The sequence below is a fragment of the Apus apus genome, chromosome 14 (assembly GCF_020740795.1).
Source record: "Apus apus isolate bApuApu2 chromosome 14, bApuApu2.pri.cur, whole genome shotgun sequence".
NCBI classification, from domain to species: Eukaryota; Metazoa; Chordata; class Aves; order Apodiformes; family Apodidae; genus Apus; species Apus apus.
This window is the reverse complement of record NC_067295.1, coordinates 11839427-11863038: the sequence shown is the minus strand read 5'-3', so window position 1 is coordinate 11863038 and position 23612 is coordinate 11839427. Positions and strand designations below refer to the sequence as shown.

The 23612-nt window shown below is 42.4% G+C and overlaps 1 protein-coding gene across 1 annotated transcript; it reads left to right on the top strand.

The window, feature by feature from the left end:
* The first annotated feature begins 2840 nt into the window (after window positions 1-2840).
* On the top strand, window positions 2841-20024 carry HAPSTR1 (HUWE1 associated protein modifying stress responses). Its single transcript, XM_051632103.1, has 4 exons — window positions 2841-3231; window positions 4153-4233; window positions 8280-8555; window positions 16572-20024. Exons 1-4 carry the CDS (start codon window positions 3012-3014, stop codon window positions 16814-16816), a joined length of 822 nt encoding a protein of 273 aa, XP_051488063.1. The 5' UTR covers window positions 2841-3011; the 3' UTR covers window positions 16817-20024.
* The last annotated feature ends 3588 nt before the right edge of the window (window positions 20025-23612 follow it).

Here is a 23612-nt window from a genome sequence, read left to right as displayed (position 1 = left end):
AATTTGTTCTTTACTTAAAGGGAGGGAATTCTGTAGTGAATCAGTAGAAGCATTAAGCTTCTCAGGAGGCATTGGGGGGGAAAAGTGTTTGGGTGTGTTAAAGGATTTTTGCCCATGGTGCTTTTGCACCTTCAGGAAAAGTCTTTATTCTCCATTTAATGCTGCTTTTCTACCTGCAGGACTCCTTTGTATCATTATTCTTCCAGCCTCAGAGCTGGTCCCTAACCCCCTTTTTATCTTCAGGTGGCATAAAGATGTCTGTACACCAAGTTAATGTTCTTCAATGTTTCTATCAAAGAATGACTTAAGTTTTCTAATTTTAATGTTCACTATCCCAGTTCTCAGCTAAGCTTTTCCACACTATCACCCCAGAAATTGCCAATGGCCACTTCAGAATACTGCAAAAACCATTGATACAACAACTCCAACATTGCCCACCCCACTTGGTGTAATGCATGTAGAAAGGAAAACAGCCTTCTTAAAATCTCAGCTGTTGAGGCCTAAGTGTGGCTGGGCTTCTCTACATGAAACCAGGAAATGTGGGTGCTAGGCTTTCACCCGGGATCACTTGTGGTCCATTACAGCTCCCTGCTTGCTTTATACTGAATGGGCACCAGTCACAGCCAAATTTCAGGCCTCTATGCTTGATAAATCATGACTACCACTACATTGTCCTGCAGTAACCAACTGTTTATTTCACAGTTGCCAACGTTATGCAACGCTTTTGAAATATTCAGAAAACCAGATGTGTGGCACACAGGGTCCAGGATAGCCATGTCCCCTCCGACCTCAAGCTCCAAGAGGTAGCTTCTGATCCCAGATCTTACAGAGAGCATCTGCAAAGCCCATGCAAGTTGACAGGAGCACTTCTGCTCACCTTTTGATGAGGGACGTGGATTTAAGTACCCTATTATGGGAGAAGTACTTGAACACAATCCCTTCACACACTCCCATTTGATGCCTTTCAGTATTTAAACAATTTGAGAGTATGAGGGATGGATATTTCCAAGTTGTAGGTAGTTTACAAGAAATCCTGTTCAACAGAGGAGACACTTTCTTCTTCTGTTCTTTGTTTTCCTTAAAACAGTTGCACAGGAGAAAAATCCATGTTCCACTACAACATGTACTTCCTGGCCTACTGATCAATGTATGTTTTACAGAACTGATTTTCATGTACTGACATTTAAATGTTTTTAATGTACTCCTTTCTTTTCTACACTACCTTTGTACCTTTATAAAAACCCAATAGCTATACTTAGGAATACTCCTAAACCTGGTGAAGTTTATAATTCTTAACAAGGACTAGACAGAGTTTTACCTAGAAAGGAAGAGAACATCCATGCCTCTGTGGATGTGCATTAGTGTTATGAAGCATATGTTAAACACTCAGTGACACAACTTCAGTTTAAGAACACGTGTGCAGAGGTACAGATACTCTCCTCCGTTCTGCTCACATGGACTACCACAGCCCAACCTGTCAGCAAGAGGTCCCTAGTAGTTAGTCTCAGTGGTCTAGGAAATACAGCAGCCTGCAGCTGTAGTTTTCAGTTGTCCTTAGAGAGAACCCCCCCTCAGCCATCTCTTTCCCCACTACCTGTGATGTAGCCTTGAATTCCTGTACCTTTTGGGAAGCTGCATGAAAATCCAAATTCAAAACAGGAACAAGTGCAGAGTGAATAAAATAGTCTGTCAGAGGAAGAAACAGTCCCTATAGCTTGTGTATCTAACATCCAGTGGGTTTGAGTGGGGTGGGTACAACAGACCACTAGTTGATGTGAAATACGAGGCTAGTAAATGAAGAGCTGAGCTGAAACCCAGTGTGCACACGCAGCAGACTCTGGACAGTGGGTGCAAAACCAGGTGAAGATACATCCAGCCTTTGCCCTAGAGCAACCAAACCAAGAGATGAGAGTGTTGTGTAGAGGATGGGGAGGGAATCTCAGGGTCCTTGCTTTCTGGCCAGTGTTTCCATGCCAGTTCGTGGCTTGGCTCACACACTGGCTCAGGCAGACTTTTGCTTGGATCCAAAGTCAGCAGTGCAGCCGGAGCCGTGAGGAAGATGCTTTCCACAGCAGCGTTCTCAGGCGATTGTGAGGTAAACCAGCGCTTCGAGCACCTGCCAAGAAGCTGCGATTTCTGCCTTCCCGTTTGCTGGAAATTTTGCATGGCACGGTGTAAATGCACACGAATAAATGCTAAAGAGGGCAGCAAGGGGATGGCAAGGGTTTGAATCCCGGGCACAAGACGCCAGCCACACCTCGGCCCCCGAGGCGCCGGGGCCGCCATCTTCCCCCGGCCTGGCCCGGCCTTGGCCCGGCCCGGGCGCTGGGAAACACTCCCGTGCAGGCCCTGCCCTCGGGGGGCCGCCGGCCGTCACCTCACGGGCTGCGGCCCCGCTGGCAGCGGCGGGGGGCGAGCCCGAGGCGGGGCAGCGCTTCACCCGGCAGGGAGAAGGCCCCAGCGTCAAGGCAGCAGAACCGCCCGGCCCTGCCCCGCCGGGGTCCGGACCCCGCAGCTCCCGCCCAGCCCGCGGGGTGCGGGGCGCGGCGGAACCGCCTCGGGGCCCGGCGCATCACGCCAGGGGGAGGGGCCGCGGCGGGGAGGCCGCTGCGCCTGCGCCCCAGCCCCGCAACGTCCGCGCACGGGGCTCGGGGCGGCTGAGCCGCGGCCCGGCCTCCCGGCGCGTCCCGCTTGATGGACGTGCGGGCGGCCCAGTGAGAGCCGGAGGGGCCGGCCGAGCCGGGAGCGCCGGGGCCGCGCCAGCCAATTGCGGGGCGGGGGCGCGCGCGGGGCCGGGCGGCCGCACGTTCCCAGGCGTCTCGGCCGGGCTTTTACTGCGCTCGGGGCGGCGCCGGCTTCAGTGTGTTTGGAGCCGGCGGGCGGGCGGGCCGGCCCGCGAGCATGGGGGTGAGGTAGAGCCGGCCCAGCTGCGGAGGGGAGGCGAGCGCGGCTGTCCGGCGGGGCCGGGCCTGCGCGGCGGCGGCGGGGAAGAGCGCGGAGCCGGCTGGAGGATGGAGGACAAGAAGGAGGAGGGTGAGGCGGAGATCCAGGAGCACGGGCCCGAGCACTGGTTCAGCAAGTGGGAGCGGCAGTGCCTGGCGGAGGCCGAGCAGGAGGAAGCGCTGGCCCCGGAGCTGCAGGACGAGGCGGCGGCGCAGCCCGAGCACAAGCAGCAGAAGCTCTGGCACCTCTTCCAGAACTCGGCGACCGCCGTGGCGCAGCTCTACAAGGGTGAGCGCTGGCGGGGGCTGGTGGGGCCCGGGCCGCGGGGGGCAGTGCGGTGGGGCCTGGCGGGTGGCGGGGCCCGGGCGCGACGGGCCTCGGGCCCGGGGCTGTGGCTGCGCGGTGCGGGGCGCTGAGGCTCGGGGCGGCCGCGGAACCGCAGGGGCTGGGGTGGGAGCGGGGCTGCGGTGTCACAAAGGGGATGTGGCGGCGAGGGCGGCTTGGGCAGGGGGAGGAGCGGGCTTCCGGCCCGGGGGCTCCGCGCCCGTCCATAGAGGCAGACGGGAAAACAAAATGGCGTGAGGGGGAACCGCGGCCGCTGCCCGGACATCGCCCTTCGCGGCCTGGGCCGGCCGGGGCGCCGGTCTGGCCCTTGCGTCGGTCCGGCCCGGCCGCCGCTTCGCCCCCCTCAGCCCCAGCCCGGCGCCGCAGGGCAGCTGGCGGAGGGCTCGGCCCGGGAAGGCGGCCGGCGGGGCCCTGCGGCCTCCCAGAGGCAGGGCGCTGTGCCGGGGAGCGGCCTCGGCGGGGGCCGCGCCGGGAGGGTCCTGCTCGGCGGGGGCGAGGCCTTTGGATTCCCGGAGAGCGACGGGCTCCGGGGGCGGGAAGGGTGGGGGCAGACCGGGAAGCCCGGCCCTGCCGGCGGCGACGGCTCCTGACGCCCAGCCCAGGGAAGAGGCTCCGACAAAATGGCGAAGTGAGGGGCCGGCCCCATTGTGCGGCGGGGGCTGCGGGCGGAGGCCGGGCAGGGCCCTTCCCCGCCGGGCCGGGGGCGCCGCGCCCGTTGCCCTGTCCGGGCCGCGGCCCGCCCGCCCTTCTCGGCCCTGATCCCGAGTTTGCCTTCGGAAGGTGGAACAAAATGGCGAAATCTAACATGGCCGTTCGGAGTCGGTGACTCCAAAATAAACAGCGTGTGTCCTTCCCTCCCTGCAGACCGCGTGTGCCAGCAGCCGGGGCTGTCCCTCTGGGTCCCCTTCCAGAACGCCGCCACTGCAGTCACCAACCTCTACAAAGGTAAGGGGGCTGCCCCGGCTCCCCCTGCAGCCCTCCCCGCCGCCCAGGGCCCCGCTCTGCCTCCTGTCCCCGCTTACTCATAAGCAGGGCCTGTTAATGTCTCTTATTCACCCTGATAAAATCTAACCCGAGACTGCTTCCTGAATCTTGCAGGTTTTCCCTGGGCCAGTTTAGCTGACGATAGCTGAATCTTTTCTGTTGCCTCATGTCAGTGACTAATAACTTAAAAGCTGTTTTACTTCACGACCCTTGAAAAAGATGTTTTTAATGTGTGTCTTGCTCTCATGGATTCAAGGGAAGAGGGCAATAGCTTATTAAACAGTACTTAAATTTCCTGCGTTTTGTATATTTCATGGTATATTAAATGCTGGGATATCAGTCTAATACATATGCATTAGTGAAGCATAGGTTGAGTTTGTAAATTTCTGCACAGATGTTATATGGCAGAAGTTTCTATCTTCCCATGACAGGGTTCTCAAGTATGCCTCTCAGTTTAAGTACAAAATGTCACTGTGACTGTGTCCAGGGTGTCTGTAAGAAAGCAGTGTTAGAAAAAACTTCTGTAAGAGTGCACTCTGCATGTGGCTGTGGGTTTTTTTTTTTTTGTGTTTTACTGTGTGTTTCTGTCAGGATCTGTGTCTGAACTCTTCCTTGGGTTGTCACAGAAAATCTTGTCTGTAGAAGAATCATTCGGTGGTCTCTTTGTTTAAAAATGATTTCTGTATCAGTGGAGACTTAAATTGGCACAGTGTGATTTCCATTGTTAATGTCTTCCATTCCTATGAAGGAAAAAAAGTTTCCAAATTGCTATTTTTCTGACTTCAGGGATTTTTTTATTTCTGGAGTGTGTTTTTTTTTTTCTTGGTCTGTACAGCATTATCCATAGTTCTACCTGCATGGTTTTATTTGTCTCCAGTTTTTCCATTTTCAGTTTGCTTTAAGCAGTTGTACTTGGTAATGTGCTTGTGATGGCTGATCAGGTTCCTGACAGATGTGGCCAGAGCAAGGAGGAAATGTAGATGCAGAACCCTCACTTCCAGAGACTCATCTTTTGCAGAAAGTGGATGTGGATGTTGCATGTGTCACAGGTCATATAAAGGGGAAGCACATCCCCTAATAGGGTAGGTGTTGGCCTGAGGGAGTGGGTCACTGTCACAAGGTCTAGGACACCAGTCACTTCAGCATGGTGCTAGAGTAGCAGCAGTGTTAATAAGTGGTCTGGAATAATTAGTCTTTTTTGACAAATGACATTGCTCTCCCTCACAGCATGTTTGCTACCAAGACTTAGGCTGTTTATTTTTGGTGAAATAATTTGATTACTGGTGCCATAGGCAAAGTGAGCCCTGTTCTTCTACAATAATGTGATTAACAGAAGAGCATGTAGGTGGTGATCAGGGAAACTGGAGTTTAAGTAAGAAGCTGTCTTCAGTCAGGTCTAATGTAATACTCCAAAAAGCAGCACTTGGAACAGATCTTTAAAAGTGCTCGAGTACCTCAGTTAATCATAGCTACTATCTTTCAGTTTTAAATTAACTTCCAAGTGGGTAGAAATTTGTTGAGAATACAGGTAGAAGCAGCTAAGCAGTTGTGTGTAGCAGGCAAGTTGGAGTTTCTTAATGTGAATTTGCCTTCCCTAGTGATGACCATGGCTCTTTAAAAAAAAAAAAAAATCTTCCGTTGTTTCTGACATACTCAGTAATGTTTGTGTTCTGGAGAACTCTGTCAAAACACTGGAGCAGTACTTGGTGTGGTAAATTGAGCACCACAAGCTGCCTCTTGCCCTGTCAGCTGGCTTCTGATCTGATAAATGTTTTGAATTTTGAGGCATCAGAATTCTTTTAACAAGAGCTACATGAGAAATAGTTCATAAGGAGAATGCTGTGATGTCTTGATTGACAGCATTTTTTTTCTGAAAATAGATGAGAAACTTAGTTTTACACCATACTCTGAACGTTTTAGATCATGGATTCTGATTGATACTGCTGATAGAGACTGCATGTAAAGACATTTGATTATCTTCCAGATGATACTAGGGAAATGAAGGCATAGCTTGTTATGTCTGATTTAGAACTTCAGGGCACTGTAAAAGGTCTCAGACATATATATTAGAGTAAGATTTGAGCCTACAGTTTACCTTTTTTACTACAAGCTGAATGTTTGGTAATGTTAGTTTTGATGTACTAATTTCAGGATGTAGGCAACTTGACTGCTTCTGTTTTGCCAGCTTAACCTTGTTTACAAAGTAGTTGTAGCTTTTACTGTAAAAAACCCCCGTCTTTTCCATGGTAATGAGACTTGCAGTTTGTCCAGGCTACATCAGCAGTCTGTGCTTGACCTCGTAACTATTTCCTAGTCAGTCCTTTGGAAAGCAGGTTATTGACATAAAGCTGGTCTCCTCACCTCTCAGAAGGACTTTCTCATGGTGTTTCAGGAAGGGTTTAGAAGTGTATTGTCAGTTTCCAAATTGGCTCCAAAGTGTTGGGTGGCTTTTACTGTGAGTGCGTTGGAGGCTAAGCTGCTGTGAAGTATAAAATGGCTGGAGGAATAATGTGTCACGTTGCCATTGCTTTCATGGGAATTAGCATGTGTAAATCATCTAGCCTTTTTGATTACAAAGCAGCATGAGCAAAATACTCTTGCAGTGCTTAAAAGTAACCAATGTGTTAAAGTGTACTCTATGTATAAATATATAGCTTCTATTCTAAAAGCCCCAAGATTTATCAGTTTGAGATGTTTTCTTTTTTGTTAGGTTATGTTAGGTTCGAAGTGCTGCTTTTTGATAGTGTAGATTTTAGTGCTCTCTTGTGGACCATGCTGTGGTGTATTTGAATATATGTCTAGAAATAGCATTTAATAGTGATTATTTTTTTGTGTGTGACTATCACTGTTTAACTGTAAACTGGTATCTTGGACAGCTGATATAAAGTAAATCTCTTCATATCGTTCTGGGCAAATGGCTCTTAGGTTTGACTTAGTGAAACAAGAATATGAAAAGCTGTTTTAATCAGGTCTGCTAGATTAAAAAAAATCTATGAGGTAGATGAAATAGGAGTGGATATGTTGATGTTTTTTAGTGGAGCAAGAGTTAACAGTAATTTTCGTAAAACTGAAATAGCTGTTGGCAAAGCTCTGATAACAAATCTATAAGATGAGCATAATAGTGTAGAGAATATGATTGGTTCTGCCTGTTCCTGCTGTCTGAAATTTACTCAAACTAGTAGCCAGAAATGTACTTAGGGAAGTTTAAAAGCAAGGCATTTAAGTGCTTCTGACAGGCACAGATATAACTGATGTGCACGGGTGACCAATTACATCAGTGGAGAATGAAACTGCATTTTGTAGTAGGATTAACTGTAAATAATATAAAGCTTTTGTTATAAAATTTGCAATTGGATCTTAAATAGGGAAGGAGATTTTTTTTTCAAGCTGCCTTTGTAAATTATAAGTTGCTTGGTTAAAAGGCATCAGGGACACTTGTGTTCTAACAAGTTTCAAAACTGTGGCCTCCTGCAAATTGCCTCTGCAGGTCAATTCAGATGAAACTAGAGTAACTGTAAAGAAACCTGAGTTTTCTCAAAAATCCTTACCTATCAGAATCAATAAAAGCAGTTATTCCCTTTGTTTTTGTGGGGTTTCTTGACTGTGCTGATGCACTTGAGTGTTTCTCTAAGTGCATAGTTTGATTTAAGTACCTTCCTCAGACTAACAAGCACAAAGTGTGTTTTTAATGTGAATACAGTGTTTTCATAAACAGTGCTCTAGTGTTGACCTGAAGCACAGTCACTGCTGTTTAGGTGCTCCTTGACTTGCTATTGACCTTTTTACTTGTAAAGGAGGTAGAACTTTTTAGCTAATACTCACTTAGGTTTTAATAGGACTCCTCTTCAATGCTAGCTGGTTTGTTACAGCCAACTTGGTGCTGCATTACAGTAACCTGTAGAAACAGCTCTCTGTCAACCATGGGAAAGAAATGTATCAATGATGTGCTATACTATACATTGCTCTCTCTGTATCACTTACTAAGACGTTTTTCTGTCTTCTTGCAGAAAGTGTGGATGCCCATCAGCGAAGCTTTGATGTAGGAATTCAGATTGGCTATCAGCGTCGCAATAAGGATGTGTTAGCTTGGGTTAAAAAACGCAGAAGAACTATTCGTAGAGAAGACTTGATCAGCTTCCTATGTGGAAAAGTTCCTCCTCCAAGAAATTCTAGAGCTCCCCCAAGACTGACTGTAGTATCCCCTAACCGAGCTACTTCAACAGAAACTAGCTCATCTGTAGAGACTGATTTGCAACCCTTCCGTGAAGCCATAGCTCTGCATGGTAACAGTAATTTTTTAAATACTACATGGTTAAAATTGGGTGGGGGTTCTTAAAGCATGTCTGGCTCTTGACCATTGTTGGTGTCGTAATACGTCAGGTACTTAATGTTCCAGCTGAAGGTATCTCCTTAATTCACTAAGGGAGTTTTGGCATGTGTAAGGCATGTAGCTACTATATGTTGCATAGTCAAATACCTCGAATGAGGAAAAGGTATTGTATAAAAATCAGGTTTTGTTCTGTAATATTCTGCAGCTGTTGGTTCAACAGTTGATACTTAGCTTTTGGTAGTGTTTCTGAAGCATGAAGAGACTTGGCATTCATACCAATGCTAAAGTAAACAGGATTCTTGGAAAAGGATACTATGTTAGCAAGTAGTTAATTATTAAGATTTGACTAATAGCAAAGAACTAACAAATAATTTTCAGGGTTAGGGATGGAACTTGATGTCTGAAGCTTCTGTCTGTGGGGTACCTAGCCTCACTCTAGTACACTTGTTATGTACTGGGTAGTGTGGAGTATTCTACCTGCAGTACCCTGGACAGGCTGCTTCACTTGCAAATCCTTGCAATGATTGAGTCCTGTTCGGAGTGTGTTTCTAGTTCATATTCAGTCTTAAATGTCTTCCAGTGTCATACTGAATTTTCTTCCTTACCATCACCAGCAGTGTTGGTGGTGTATCTCTTCTCCTTTACAGGTGCAAGTATTTCAGATATATTGTAAAAGTAAAAAAAACAAGCTATGTAGAAGGACAACCAGTGAAACTTGAATGAAATTTTTACTTTCTCAGTATTCTCAGTGAGGGGTGGAATTAATGAGTTAGATAAGTGGATTCCTGAAAATAGTCTTTGCTTCTGCTATGCTGTGGTGGTTTTTCAAGATACATAAGCCAGACATCGTTACTGTTTAGTTGTCAGCCTAATTCTGGTATTGTTTGCTGCTCTGTTGCCATTTAAATCAAGCATGCTTTCATCCAGTCATGAAGTTTTTGGCAGTTTTCCTTATATTGGAAGCTGGCTGGGGAATTCTATGCACTAGTATTGCTTATTCAGGAGGTAAAGCTAATTTCATGAGGGGAGCTGCAGAAGTTGGCTCTCACCTAATGTGATGTCATCAACACCCTCTTAAAAAAATCTTGCTTTCCAAAACTAGTTGAATCTGATGTGCAGTTGACTTCCTAGATAAAGTCTTGCTCTTTAGCTCTGTGAGCTCTTAAGCTGAGAAGCATTATTATTGTTAATATGACTCTTTTAATCTCCTGCTTTATATAGAGGTGGTTTATGGAAGTCACTTTGCTACAGCATGGGAAGCTGAACCAGGAAATCAGAAGTTTTTTGATGTTTCATAATCTACTACAGGTTCATAAGCACAGTAGGAAGTTCTCTGCTCCTTACTAGCACTGCAGGGGCTAGAAGTGTGCTCATCAGCTGGTTGACAAGATTACATGTCAGTCACCTTCTGGATTAAGTTCTCCTGATATCAGTTTCAATCTGGTCTTTGACACAAATGCTTTTGTGCTAATCTTTCAGTGACTAGGCTTGTATTTGGCCTCATAACTGTTCTTAGGTTATTGCCTACAATGTCTGTGTTCCTCCAACTTCTCTTCCCCTTTTTCTTTAACATTAAGGAAGTTGTGATTAAACTGTCTCCCAAGCTATTTTCCTGTTTATCATAGGGCTTCTCAGAACTATGTTTTGATTTTTGAAACCTGTGTAGAATCTTCAGGGGTGTGTATACATTAATCTCTGTAGGGTTTTCTTTGGCTTTATTTTTTGGCAGACTGTTTAAAAGTCATTTACTGGTTCTAGGTATTGTGAGGAAACATGAAAAAACCTGATCGTAGTGAGTAGCAGTCTCGGCAAGTGTTCAGGACTAAAGCATTAAGTGAAATTTTTGACAGGAATGTAAAGCAGTGAGGCTTTCTGTGCTGGTAGGCTTCCTGTGGAAACAGTTTCTCTGTTGGTAACGTGGATGGGCTGAACTAAATTTGATGGGTGATGCTCAAACTTGCTGGTCTAAGCAAGGTCTCTTAGTGAAGCAGGGATAGGTACGAATCTGTTATGAGACACAAATAAACCTCTGATCAAATTAAGCTGGTTTATTCATAGTCATTAAGGTTGTAAAAGACATCTGAGATCATAAAGTCCAGCCATCAACCCAACAGCACCATGCCAACTAAACCATATCCTGAAGTGCCAGATCTACACATTTTTTTTAACACCTCTGGCGATGGTGACTCCACCACTTCCCTTGGCAGCCTGTTCCAATGCTTGACTTTTCAGAAATGGTCACTAATACTGGTCTAAAGAGTTGATCTTGCTTTTGATTCTATAACTTGCTCTTGCTTTTTGATGGGAGAGATGCTTGTATTTTGATCTAAATGCTTCATCATCACACCTGAGAACTTTGACAGAAGCTGTGGTAGCAAAGTAGCTAATAATTAAATATTTCCTTGAACATCAAAAGTGTGTGCCCTATACTAAAATAATTGGAGTATCTTTAGGTATCAGTACAATCTTAAAACTATTTTGCATCTGAAGATAAACACTTTAAATTGGATTTTTAATCTTTTCTATCTCAAACCTTGTTATACGTTGTAGCATTGCAAGGTAGTAAACAGTTCTATTGATGCAAGCTTAGGGATTTTGAATCCAAAATTTAATCTTGTGATAAGTTATCAGTAGTCTTTGTGCTATAAGGAAACTTGTTATTCTCTACTGTTCTGCTTTCAAGCCTTGGTACAGTAGGTAAAATCAAAATGGTCATGACAGAAAATCTGTACTGACACAGGAATGTTTAAGGTGTATGTGGTCTACCTTACCTCTTTGGAATGTATGCTGTGCACCTCTTTATGAAGTCTTTAGTGTAGCCTCAGGGCACTTGAGAACGACTTTTTTTGCAACTAAGTAACCTCTTGAGAGAGTTAAACTCTGGTAAATAAAAAATATTTGCCCTTAATACAAACTTTCCATTATTAGTGTGCTGATGGGTAACCTTGGAAATAAAACGTGGCTGGAAGCTTGAACTGTAAATTCCTGAAAAGAAATTAAAATCTTCAAGAAAAGCTGAGTAGTTAGCTTGAGGTAATACATGCTTTTTAACCTGAAGTTCAAGTGTTTTTTCTTCTGAAGTTCAAGAACTATGCATCTGATGCTTAACTTGTTGGGATGTGATAGTAAAAGAAATATCTTTATTGTTCGGCATCTCAAATATAGAGTTGTATTTTTAACTTCCAGCAGACCCTAAAAGGTCATTGCAGTTAGCATAGCTGTGGATGTATCTTCACCTGTTCTCTGGATGCCTATTGCCATACCTGATTCTGTATGAGAAGAGTTTCAAGTGACAGAATTACATCAAACTGAGCTAGTAGTCATAAGATTTCCAGAAGCTGTCAGACATGTCAGGTCATTTTCTGCCTGGCTGTAGCTAGCATGTTAAGTCTTGCAGGGCTGGTGACAATGCACAGTCCATATTTAAAATGATGCCTTGGTCTTTTAATGTGGTATGTGCTCCATACATTACAAATGATTCTCCAGCGTGATGGGTGAAAATGCTGTGATTTGAGGAGGGGGAAGAAGCATGCTTGGGAAGGTAATGCTGACATGCATCAGACTTGAGCATTCCTAACTCATGGCAGTTTGAATGGGCAACAACCAAGTGAGGGACTGCTAGTTCTTTTGCTTCTTAACTTTAGTGTTGAAGTGTATCAGTAATGTGATCCTCTTTAGGAGGGGCAACCCTTGCTCTCGCATGTGGAAGTGTGTGACTTGGCCCTTTTAAAGAGCCTGAATTTCCATTAGGCTTTCTTATTATCTTCTGAAAATATTAAACTGCAATATGAAACATCAACATTTATAGCAGAGTGGAGAAGAAACAGGTGGTAGAAGAGGGGGTGGGAGAGCAAAGTTCAGGTTAGTTTGAAAGAGTTAAAGGTTGTGTGTATATATAGCTGTGGTAGAGTTGAGCATTGGTATGTACTGCTACAGCTAGCTTTGAGCAGTGCTGTGAAAGGGTGAATATGACATAGAGGAGTGGCAGGGATCTATCTGCATGCCATTTTGTACTTATCTGGGATTATTAACTAATTCCTGCTCTAGCCTATTCTTTTTGATATTTCCTGATTAAAACTTCTGGAAAAGAATAGTTAATACTATAACAGTAGTTATCCAGTATATAATGTGCTGTGATAGTGACCTGAATCTCATTCATTATGGGCATAGTTACAGTGCAGATAGTGGCACTTTCAGTTTGTTAGGCCAGTGTTGATAAACTCCTTAATTTTGAGTTGACAGTTCTGTTTGCCTGTAGTATTTAATATAAAGCATATACTTTTAGCCAAGCATTCTACTAACTTGATAGTTTTGGAGAGTATTGGTGTATTATTAGTATTAGCTAGTATTGGTCACTTCTATAGAGCAGCTCTTTCTAGTAGGGCTATAATACTTTAGACTATAAATTCAGATAAGTTTTTTGTGAAATTACTGTCTTTGAAACACCATACTGTTGATGACTTGGCTGAAAGGTAAAGGAGGAGTAAGTACTGCAAAATATTTGAGATATGCCCTCCACTTCAATCCTTTCAAGTTGAAAAAGGGAGAGTCATGTGATGGTTCTCAAAGGCCTCTCAAAAAGGAAATTTCTCTTGTAGAATGCAATGGGAGACTTGAGGAGAGATTGTGAAAGAAGTAAAGATGCTTTAATAGCTGTTTGAATCTCTGTTCTGTTGTATAGCCAAAACTGATGTGCCTGGTATTAGGTGATGTTATCACAGTGCAGAAATTTGAGGCTGTGAAGTGGGGTTCTTAAGTCACAGAGCCTTACGATTTCTTAGTATCTGTTACTGCTTGTTTTCTGCTTTAACTGATTAAATACTTTGAGAAGAGGTCTCTGAGTCCACAGAAAACTCAGAATAATTCACAATACATGGGTTTTCTGAGACTTCCTCTTTGAATGACAACAACTTTCCAAGAAAAAAGCAGATCACAGTTCAGTTTTGGGTCCTGAAAGATGCTTTCTCTGTCAACAAAAAAAATAGATGTTTTCTGTGGCATAGATGACTGTCTTTAAAGTTGTTGCTTTCATGAAATGGCAACGTGGTATTTCAGTACCTGTCTAGAATTGTATTTGACTCTTCTATGTTAGATTGTTTAATCCTGAACTGATCTGAATGTTTTGTTTGGTAGTTCTCTCTTGGATTGATGTGAAGTGCTGTGTAATACAGTTACCTGCAAGTAACTGATACCAAATTATCACAGTGTGTTAGTGTACTGGGTAGTGACTGTTACTCACTAGTTCAGTATTAAATACCTGTATGAAATGCAACATTAAACTTGCAACTAGAAATCCAGGTCATGGTGCAATATCCTTGTACACCTGTCTTTGTAGAAAGTAGTTAAAAACTACTTTCCTGCCTTTGGCACCACGTTTAATTGAAGATTTTAACTTCTTGATTATCTCCTGAAGGTGTTTTGTGTATTTAAATGTACAGTGGTTCACTGTTACCTAAATACTGGAAATCTAGTGCCTGCTTGAGGCATTGCTTGCAAACCTTTGCAGTCTGTTTCAGAATATGCTGCAGAATATTACAGATGCATTTTTGAATTCTGACTAATATCTACTATTTTAAAAAATGCTTGTTACTTGAAAAGGCTGTACTTACAAACATAGCTCTTGAGTGATGCCAAAATACGTGTTCTCACATCACCAGTCTGTTTTGGGGCTTACTTATGATAATTTTCCTCTCCTTACTTGGGCACTAGGCATAGTGAAAAGATGTAATGATAAAATTGAATTAGTATTTTGGTCATTTGTTTGAGTTGTATAATGTAACAGTAAATAAGTGGTGTAAACTGATTCTCAGTGGAAGTAACAACACTGAACTTGGGTTCAGAGCAATTTTGCTTGGAATAGTGATGTGGGGGATAATCTCTGCAATCAGTTTGGATTTGAAACAATGTCACCTGTGCACTGTGAATTTTTTTCCAATTTAAATGTATAGGATGAACTAATATTTTTCTAATGTCATACCAGTTGAAATTAAACTTGCTATTGCCTTTGAATTGTGACATTATTTGTTAGCTGCCCATATCTTGCATGTGGGTGGTTTATGTAAGTTATGGTATTTGAATTGGCTTTTACTTGTACATCTGTCATCAATTAGCTGCCTTAATTTCTTTGGTAGATGTATAGGAACCTCTTCTCATAATGGCTTTGAATTTAAGCTCAACCTTAATCCTGGTAGAAAACTTGTTTCTGAATTATTGTTTTACTAAAACAGCTTCTGCTGTTTAAATACTTTCTGCCATTGTAAATGAAAGATAATTTTAATATTAATAAAACCTAGAGGTTCCCTACCAGTTTTCAAACCATGCTACTGAGTTGTGTTGGAATACCAGTTAGAGCTGTAAGCAAAAGCTCTAAGAAAACACCAGTGATTAGTGGTCCTTTCTACTGGTTGTTGCATAATGCCCAGTCCATATAAAAGTATATCCTGTGCTGCTACACCATCTAAGCTTTGTGTTCATTCAACAGTAACATACAACAGAGTGAACACAGAATGACTTGCATATCAACTTGCCATTGCTGTAGATGGCTTTCAGTCTTTTTTCCAGCTGAGGTTTCTGGCAACTGAACCAGTAATTGTAGCAGTCATCTCTTCATAGAGCCTCAGAAGTTGCCTGTTTGGCCTATCACGAGCTAATAGATAGGGGTTTGTTAAGCTGTTTACTTGTCAGTGTGGGACTTCTGGCTGCCTACTTGACTGTATATGAGGATGTGTATTCAGTGGCTTTGTACACACAAGATGTGTGATGGCTGGAAGAAGCTATTAGGGTATTTGAGACTGGAGAAAACCTCAGAGCTCAAGATTTTGAAGGCTACTGAGACAAATCTTCCTGGACAACTTAACATTTGCTTCTCATTGCTACAAAAATATGCATATGTAGATCTTGTTCTTCATCTTCCTGTATGGCTCTTGTTTTGGTAGTTTATTTGTAGTACCAAAAGATGTTTCTGTACTTTCCTAATAAATACTAAGATATGAAGCAGTTACAATAGCAAATATATTTGTCTTTAATCTGAGCTCTTGTTCATCTACAAATACAGCCTGGACTCAATTTGAGAAGAATTATTAGGCTTTCATGTCTTAGCCATTGCTAGATGTGTGTTTTGGAATGTCCTGCTTCTGCAAAGTTGTAATAGTACTGAAGACAAAGTTTAAATGAGTATGGGATTCATTGTTTTCTTGCTTATAGCCTTGTTTCTACAAGAAATAAACTTTCTGCTTTCATTACACATTGTATTAATAACCTGAACACAAACCAAAGTGATTTTAGGGTACTTATGACAGTGTTTTGGATCACATCTGTCAATAGGAAATGTTGGGTGATTGTCATGTGGCCTTGCTTGGCTTATTTTTTATTTGTAAGTGCTTTTCTGAATTCTGATAAAACTGTTGCCTGTTAGTGGCAGCCATAAAATAAAGCTTTTATTTAAACACCAGTTGTTGTATAGGCCTGTCTGAGGTGTGTTGTCAAACTGCAGTCTTCTTTAGAGCTACAGTGGCAGAGGGAGTGAAAGGGAGCAGGGTGGTGGTGTTTGAGACAAGACCAAGTCAGGTCAACCTGGAAAACCCTTTGTAGGAAGATTTTAATTCTGTGTAATTACTGGTTCAGCGTGAAGCCTTCGAATTAAAAGTCTACTCTTGAGTATGTACACACATTTTGAATAGCATGTCATGCTTGTGGAGCTAACATTTGCCTTGGTGTGCTGGTACAACCTGGTGTCTAAGCTCACTTTAATGTCATAAAAAGCAGTTCTAGTAATTGCTAGATTCTTAAATGGACTAAATGCTGGGAAGGTGTGGTCTGGACTTCAAAAAAGTGTGGTACAAAGAATAGAATGAATGAAGTGCCTTTGATTTATCACTGAAAGTCAGACGAGTGTGATCCATTGTGCCACACATGGGAAAGTCGCTTTCTGTGCTGTTTGACCTAAATGCTTTTTCTTTTTTTCCCCTAGGTCTTAGTGGTGCAATGGCTAGTATAAGTGTTCGTTCAAGTACCCCAGGCTCGCCCACTCACGTGAGCAGTGGCTCCAATGCTAGTCGAAGGAGAAATGGACTCCATGATGTTGATTTGAACACTTTCATATCAGAAGAAATGGCACTCCACTTGGACAATGGTGGAACTAGAAAGCGTACCTCAGCCCAGTGTGGCGATGTCATTACAGACTCACCAACTCATAAACGCAACAGAATGATCTAAAATGCAAAAATTTCAAACTCACCATGCTGCTTGAAAGCCACTTGATCCTCAGAGTACTATTGAAAAGGAAACATGAGGCCATCTTTCCATATTCACTGTTTAAGACAAATGAATTCAGTAATTGCCATAAAGGAAATTTTAGATATTACATTAGATGCCTCTTGTAACTGCGGCTTTCTAAAACTATATTCTTAGCAGAGGACATCAGATATTGTGTAGTAGCTAGCCAGATCATCATAGGCAAACATGTATCCGTTCCAAGGCTAAAAGTGACCTTACTTGTATTAAAGGGAAAGGAAATTTCAGATGTTTATTTGGTTATAGAATGCTTTTTTTTTTGTCCTTTATTTCCTGCTGTGTTGAGTATTTGCTTAAACAGTATTGCCAGTTTGACTGAAATTGTCTACAACATGACTTGGCATCTTTGTCAAAACTGCAGGCTTCCATTTTTGCAGCACTGTACCATGCACCTAGTTTCTATATAGTAACAGTGTGCAAGTTATAAATATTGGACTGTACCCTTTTTAGTTTTAAAAGCAGTTGATAATTCTGGTGATTGTGTGATAATGTAAAGAGGTGCTATGATGGTCATGCAATTAATACTTAATATTGAATCAATACAAGGATCTTTAATTGGATTCACTTTGTGTGTTTTAGTGCTCTGAAGTAGCAATATTAAACTTTTCCCCGATTAACTTCATAGGATTTTAAATCAGTTTGAGAAAATAGATGTAATTATTGGTATTATCCTCGTGGTAATCATACACAGTGCAGACTGCACCAGTGCTGACCTAAATTTAGAGAAAGGTGTCCTGTAATTGAAAAATAGGCTTTTCTGTTCAGTATTAGTGAAGGGTAGGTTTTGTGTACACCCGTATCCCATTTTACATTTCTTGTGAAGTAATTGCCCATTGTTGGGGAGGGGTGGGAGGAGAGGGAATGAGGGGGATAGTTGGAAAAAAGGGGTGTGTTCTAACAAGTAAGACTTATGGTCACATATGGAAACTTGGACTAACTTAAACAAGATTCTGTGTGGTGCCATCTCCTTCAGGAGGGAGTGACATGCAGGTTCTGTGAAGTGCTAAGAAAATAATTTAAAACTGGAAGTTGATTATAAAGCTCTGGATAAACATGCCGTAAGGATGAATTAAAAAGGATAAATGGCTTTCTTTTTGTGTCGAGCTTACATTCATAGGATTGAACTCTGGCTGCCATAACTTCAGCATAACCTAAAACTGAATGAGAGATCAAGACTGATCTGCTGCAAATCTCTTTCTGAAAGGGGAAGGATATGTCAGTCTCAAAGAGTGTCCTAACTGTTTTTACACGTAGATGCAGCAAGTGTTTGGAGAGCTCTGGCTTTCAGGTCCTCCAAATCTCTGCTTAGGAAAGAAGGAGGAATAAGGAAATAAAGACCTTCAAACCTGCAAGTTGGGAAGGGGTGTTTAGTGAGGTGGTATGCATGCTTTAACTGAAAGTGTAGGCTGATTCTTGGATGAAATGCAGCTATGCGAGATTCACAAGACTAAAAAAACTGTGGTGTTCTAGCTAAGTTAAGGCACCTTGAGCTCCATGTTAATACACAGCTCTTCAAGACTCTTGCTTATGTGCTTGTAGAGTCAGATTTTTTTTTTGTATTTTCTTCCCTGTCTAAAGCAGACTTCACTGTAGTTTTGTTCCTTTTGACCCTGATGTCCCTGTCATTGGTGTTCTGTAGTCAAGGCAAGACAGCAATGATGTGTTAAATTCTCAGAATTCAAGGCTCTTTACAAAGAGCATGATCTCCTTGCTTTGTGGTGCTTTCATCAGATTTCTTTACACTGAAGAGCTCTTGAAGATATCAACAGCTGCACAACACTGTAACTAGAGAATTTGTAATTTCTGGGACAAGTGTAAGAACTGTCCAAAGCAAGATGGTAAGAACTGTTCAAAGCCCCCACCTGTGTTTCGTAGCTGAACTTGCACATCACCTGAAGACGCAGTATACATTAATTTCAGTTACTGCTATTAACTACAAGTCATAAGACTTTATTTTATGTAAAATATTAATACTGCATACAGCTAGTTTTCATTTGGAGACTGCATTTTCAACAAAGATTTTGAAGATGGTATCTAAATATATCTGTTAGCATTTATTAGGCTATTGGCAGAGGGATTTTTCTGTTCCAGAAGAAAAATCTGGAGTCCTGAACAGAAAGGACGTGTGAGAACCATTCTTCAGCTCTTCTGTTGTTGATTAACTGGCTTGTACAACTAAGATGCTTATGCTCTGCAACTTCTAACATACTTTACTATTACATGTGGTAAAGGTAACATCATATTGGTGTCAGTTCTGCATATATGGACTGAACTGTAACAATGCTGATCTAGCCCAAATATACAAAGCCTGTTCAAATTACTTCCCCCCTTCCTTGCAGTGAAATAAATCCTGTTAATGCTTTGAAGCATTAATTCAGCCTAGTACCATCTAAACCTAAACTTTCTAAAATTTAATTTGTGCCATTTTTTCTTTGAAAGAAAGCAGGCTTAGATATTAAACTGGTTGCATTAATGTTTTTTGCTTGTACCTTAAATATTTGGCAACTTTTTGATTGTTTTTCTTTTTAGCCCCAACTGTTGTTTGCTCTTTGTTAACCTCTGCCAGAATGATCAAAAATGCATGTATTCACCTGGTAAACACAAGGAAAACAGGTTGTCTCTTAAAAAAAAATAATAAAAAAAAAAAAGTCTAGTACCTGTTGCTTTGGAGGCTATTTCTTGTGTCAGTGTAGAAAATTGATGCTGTGGAAGTAGCTTTCAGCTATTATCCAAACTGTAGCTCCTGGAGCCAGAAGGGAGTTGATTTCCTGTAAGAAACTGAAGAATTGAGAACTGTTTAGTTTGGTAAAAATGGTGCTTGCTTTTGGTTTCTCTGAATCATAGTTGACTGGTCTCTTCTCCATGTACATCAAATCTAACATGAATGTGCAGCAAGTTACATAAAGTACATCCTGCACTGAAGCTACTGAGCTTGGCTTGCTTATTAATGAAGTAAGTTTTAAATGTTAAATTTAAATCTATATTACAATAAAGTAATGCAAAAATGATTTTGGCTGAAACTGAAGTCCTGCAGTTAAAGTTACTCTCAAATGTGGTTTAACCAGCTGGAGTAATAGAAACTCTTAAGTCGTAATAAACCTAATAAAAAAAACAACACCAAAACAACTAATCAGGCTGCTTTGTAGTTCTTTAAGTTTCTAAATAATACAGTCCATCAGTAAACCCAAACCCAGATATAGTTAGTGTGATCTGACAGCCTTGTTTGGTTCTGCAGAGTAGGATTTTTTATTTAGAATGCAATTTGATAGTAGCTGTTCAGTCTAGCTACACTTACGAGGCTTTCCTTTCTTTTAAGGACTAATTAAGGTACTAAGAATTGGGGCATACTGTTGCATTTCTACATGTTCTGCAGAGTTTAACATGCTAATATTTAAGAAAAGCATCTCAAACTATGCCACTTAAAACCTCTTTAGAAAGTTAAGTGGCATTGACTTCACTAGTAGAGCTTTCCCATTTCTTGTGAAAGGCTCTATGGACTTATGTGAAATTAGGTGCTTTAATGAGCAGCTATTCTGCTTTATGTGGGTGTCCCTAAACCTGCAAACTGTTTTCCACTTGCTGAATCAGCAGGCCTTTGAATTTATTTCACAGGAACTTTCAAGATTTATTTCACGGGAACTTTTAACATCTTTTAATGTGAAAATTTTTCACTTGTAGCCAGTGAAATACTCCAGTGGGGATTTGAAAGTGTTGTAAAATGCCTTCTAAAACACCAGTGTCTTTCAGATGGGAGCCGAAAGCTAGTAATTTTGGCAGAAGAAAGGAATGCACACCTGCCTTGCTCCACTGAGGTGCCTGCACAAGCTGGGGTTGCTGTGGTTGTCTGGGGTAGCCACAAGGCCCCGTGATGCTCTCCTTCCAGAGCCTCTGGTTATTTTAAGGTAATGAGGAAGGCACTGGTGCTTGTCAGTAACTGCCTGTCTAAAGCTTTCCTGGTCTGTGGGTGTAACTGCTGTGCAGTGTGAGACTAGTAAACTTTCTCTGAGAGCTGATGAAGCAGCTCTGTAGTCAACACTGGTGCTTTCTGCTGTCATTCTCTCACAGGGCCCCTTTTGGACCATCTCAAAAGGAAAAGTAAAATGTGTCTCAAGCTCCTAAGGGTAGTAGTGAACAAACCAACCAAATTCACTTCTGTGTAGGATGGAAGCATCACCTGGCTCTGTGCCACAGGAGACTTGAAGAGAAGTGTTTCTCAGTGAGTGATGAGGTTCCAGCACTTCCTGTCTGACCTGGTTTGGAGCCATGATGCTGCTGCTCTTGTGCCTGATGTGATGGCAGTTATCTGGGTTTTTTGAATGCTGGGGCTGTCCACAGGGCTGTGTTTTTATTGGCTAAAATGAGATGGTGTGGGGGAACGCACAAGGATATGACCTTTTTTGAATCTGCCAAGAGCCCAGTGATCATACACTGTGCTTTGTAGAAACTCCTGCATTTCAGTACTGATCAATTTGAGATAGCATCTAAGACCATTCTTAATGAGACATCGTAATATTCCACCATTTTTATATCAATTTTGTTTTAAGTGTAAAGGTGAATTTGGTTCTGGCTGCCAGAGAACAGCAAGCTATCCAGGAAGGGAAGTAATGGAGTCCTTGTTTGTATCCTCACGGTGTGACACTGACTTGCATCTTTGTCACAATGCTTCTCCAGCTCTGAAACTCAACCCACGAGAATTCTTCTGGTATTTTGTGTATGGTGTCCTTTTTACAAAGCATCAAGGCAGAGGATAAAAATGTTTACATTTAAATTAGATACACTAACTATCTTGTTACAAGTTTCTGTTGGAGTTTTAAAGGGTCACTTCCAGCTCCTGCTGGAGCAGCTGTGTGTACCTCTACTCACAGAGTGTGGTGAAAATTCTGAGGTTAGCATTTGTTGTTTTATTAATACATATTTTTTGTTTATTGATAACTGTTTGAACCTAGCTTTCTCATTTGAAGTGAGTTCCTTGAGTCTTACCTACAATTCAGTATGCAAAACCAAGAGTGAGATGAACAGAAAATACCAAGTTTGTGCTCTGGCTTAACTGGCTAATTACTTAATCTCATACAGTTAATAACTCTAGCATTGCCTCTCTGCAAATCAGTGATCTTTAGACCACTTTAAAACCACAAAAATCTGTATATTGGGAATGCCTTATGTCTATTTCATAAACCACTGCTGAAGATAAAGTAAATGTTTGTTTTAAACCTGTTTTTCTATTCCCTCTAAAAGCACCAGCAAAAAGAAATGTGTGCATTACACTTAGAGGTGAGTGGCCTTCTCAGCTAAAGTGGACCATCTTCTAGAGACTTGCATTGGATATCCTGCCTGAAAACCAACTCTTCATCTTACTGAGGGAGCTATAGTTTTGATTATTTCTTTAATTTCTAAGCCTTTCTGCTAGAAAAGCTCATTCAGCTAAGTGTGCTCTTTCATGGCTGCATTTCAATGACTTCTTGTGGAAGAGCATCTGTGATGTCCTATGTTATGCAGGCCTTTTTCCTCTCCTTGGGGGTACTGTTGTCATTAACGTGGATCGCTGAAGATGCTTTTCTGTCTGTTAAAATGTATTTAAAAGTCTTTTACTTAAGTGATTGTAGTTTCCAGAGTAGGAAACTGCTGAAGGTGCTCTCAGAGGCTTGTGTGCTGCCAGATGACAGTGCAATGTTGTAATTCATTTGGAGTCTTAGATTATTTATTCAAAACTGTTGATGGACTGGCATAATTCTTCAGCTGGCTTAGCTTGTTGTCTTCACATATGTTTGTAAGTGATGAGCTGCCAGGCAAGCCATCGAGAGGCCCTGAAGGAGATGGCCTAGTTTATCTGTCTCTGCTTTGTAACAGAGCTTTGAATGTGCTCCTCCCAAAATTTAGATTTCCTTAGGCCTAGATGCATTTCCCAAAATCTGGGCAATTCATCTCCCAAATGGAAATTTTCCAGGGGAGTGTGTTCAGCATATTTGAATCCCAGCAACTGGGGTCTTCAGTGATGGCTTCAACAGAAGGTCTGAGAGTTCCTTCAAAGTTGGTTTTCAGGTTGAATTGATCTTTCCTAAAGCACGCACCCACAAGCCATGGCTGTGTCTGGTTTTCTTCCTCCCGTTTGTGACCATGGCCTGTTCTGACCTCTCTTTACAAGGAGCATCTCCCAGTGCCAAATACAGCACGTCTGAACGTTGCAGTATTTCTGGTAAGTGTTTGTACACAATACATCTGGTTCTTGTAAACACATGTAATCTCGGGTTGCCCACAGGCCCTGAGGTCTCTGTCCTGGAGATACTCAGGACTAACAGGGTACAGCCCAGACCATCCTGCTCTTGGACCTGCTTCGAGCAGAGGTTGGACCAGGTAACTTCCTGGGCTCCCTTTCCACCTGGGTTTATAGGATTTGCTATATACTGTCCTTGATACAGTTTTATCTGTGTGTGGGGGTAAAAGTTCCAGCCAAGCAACAGGCAGGAAGGACACCAAGAACTTCCTGCTGCTCAAATAACGTTCAACCACCGGTAACAACTTAAGAACAGATGCAATTTCTTTTCTGATGAGGTACATATTCCTCTGGAAGCGTAGGAGATTCTTCTATGAAAATTGCTATTCTGTAGCCTTCTAGGGATATGCAGCCCTGCAAAGTAGGAACTGGTCCAAATTTGACTACTTGAGGTCCTTGTTTCTGTGTCACACGTTTCATGGGCTATGAAGTAGCAGAGTTGACTCA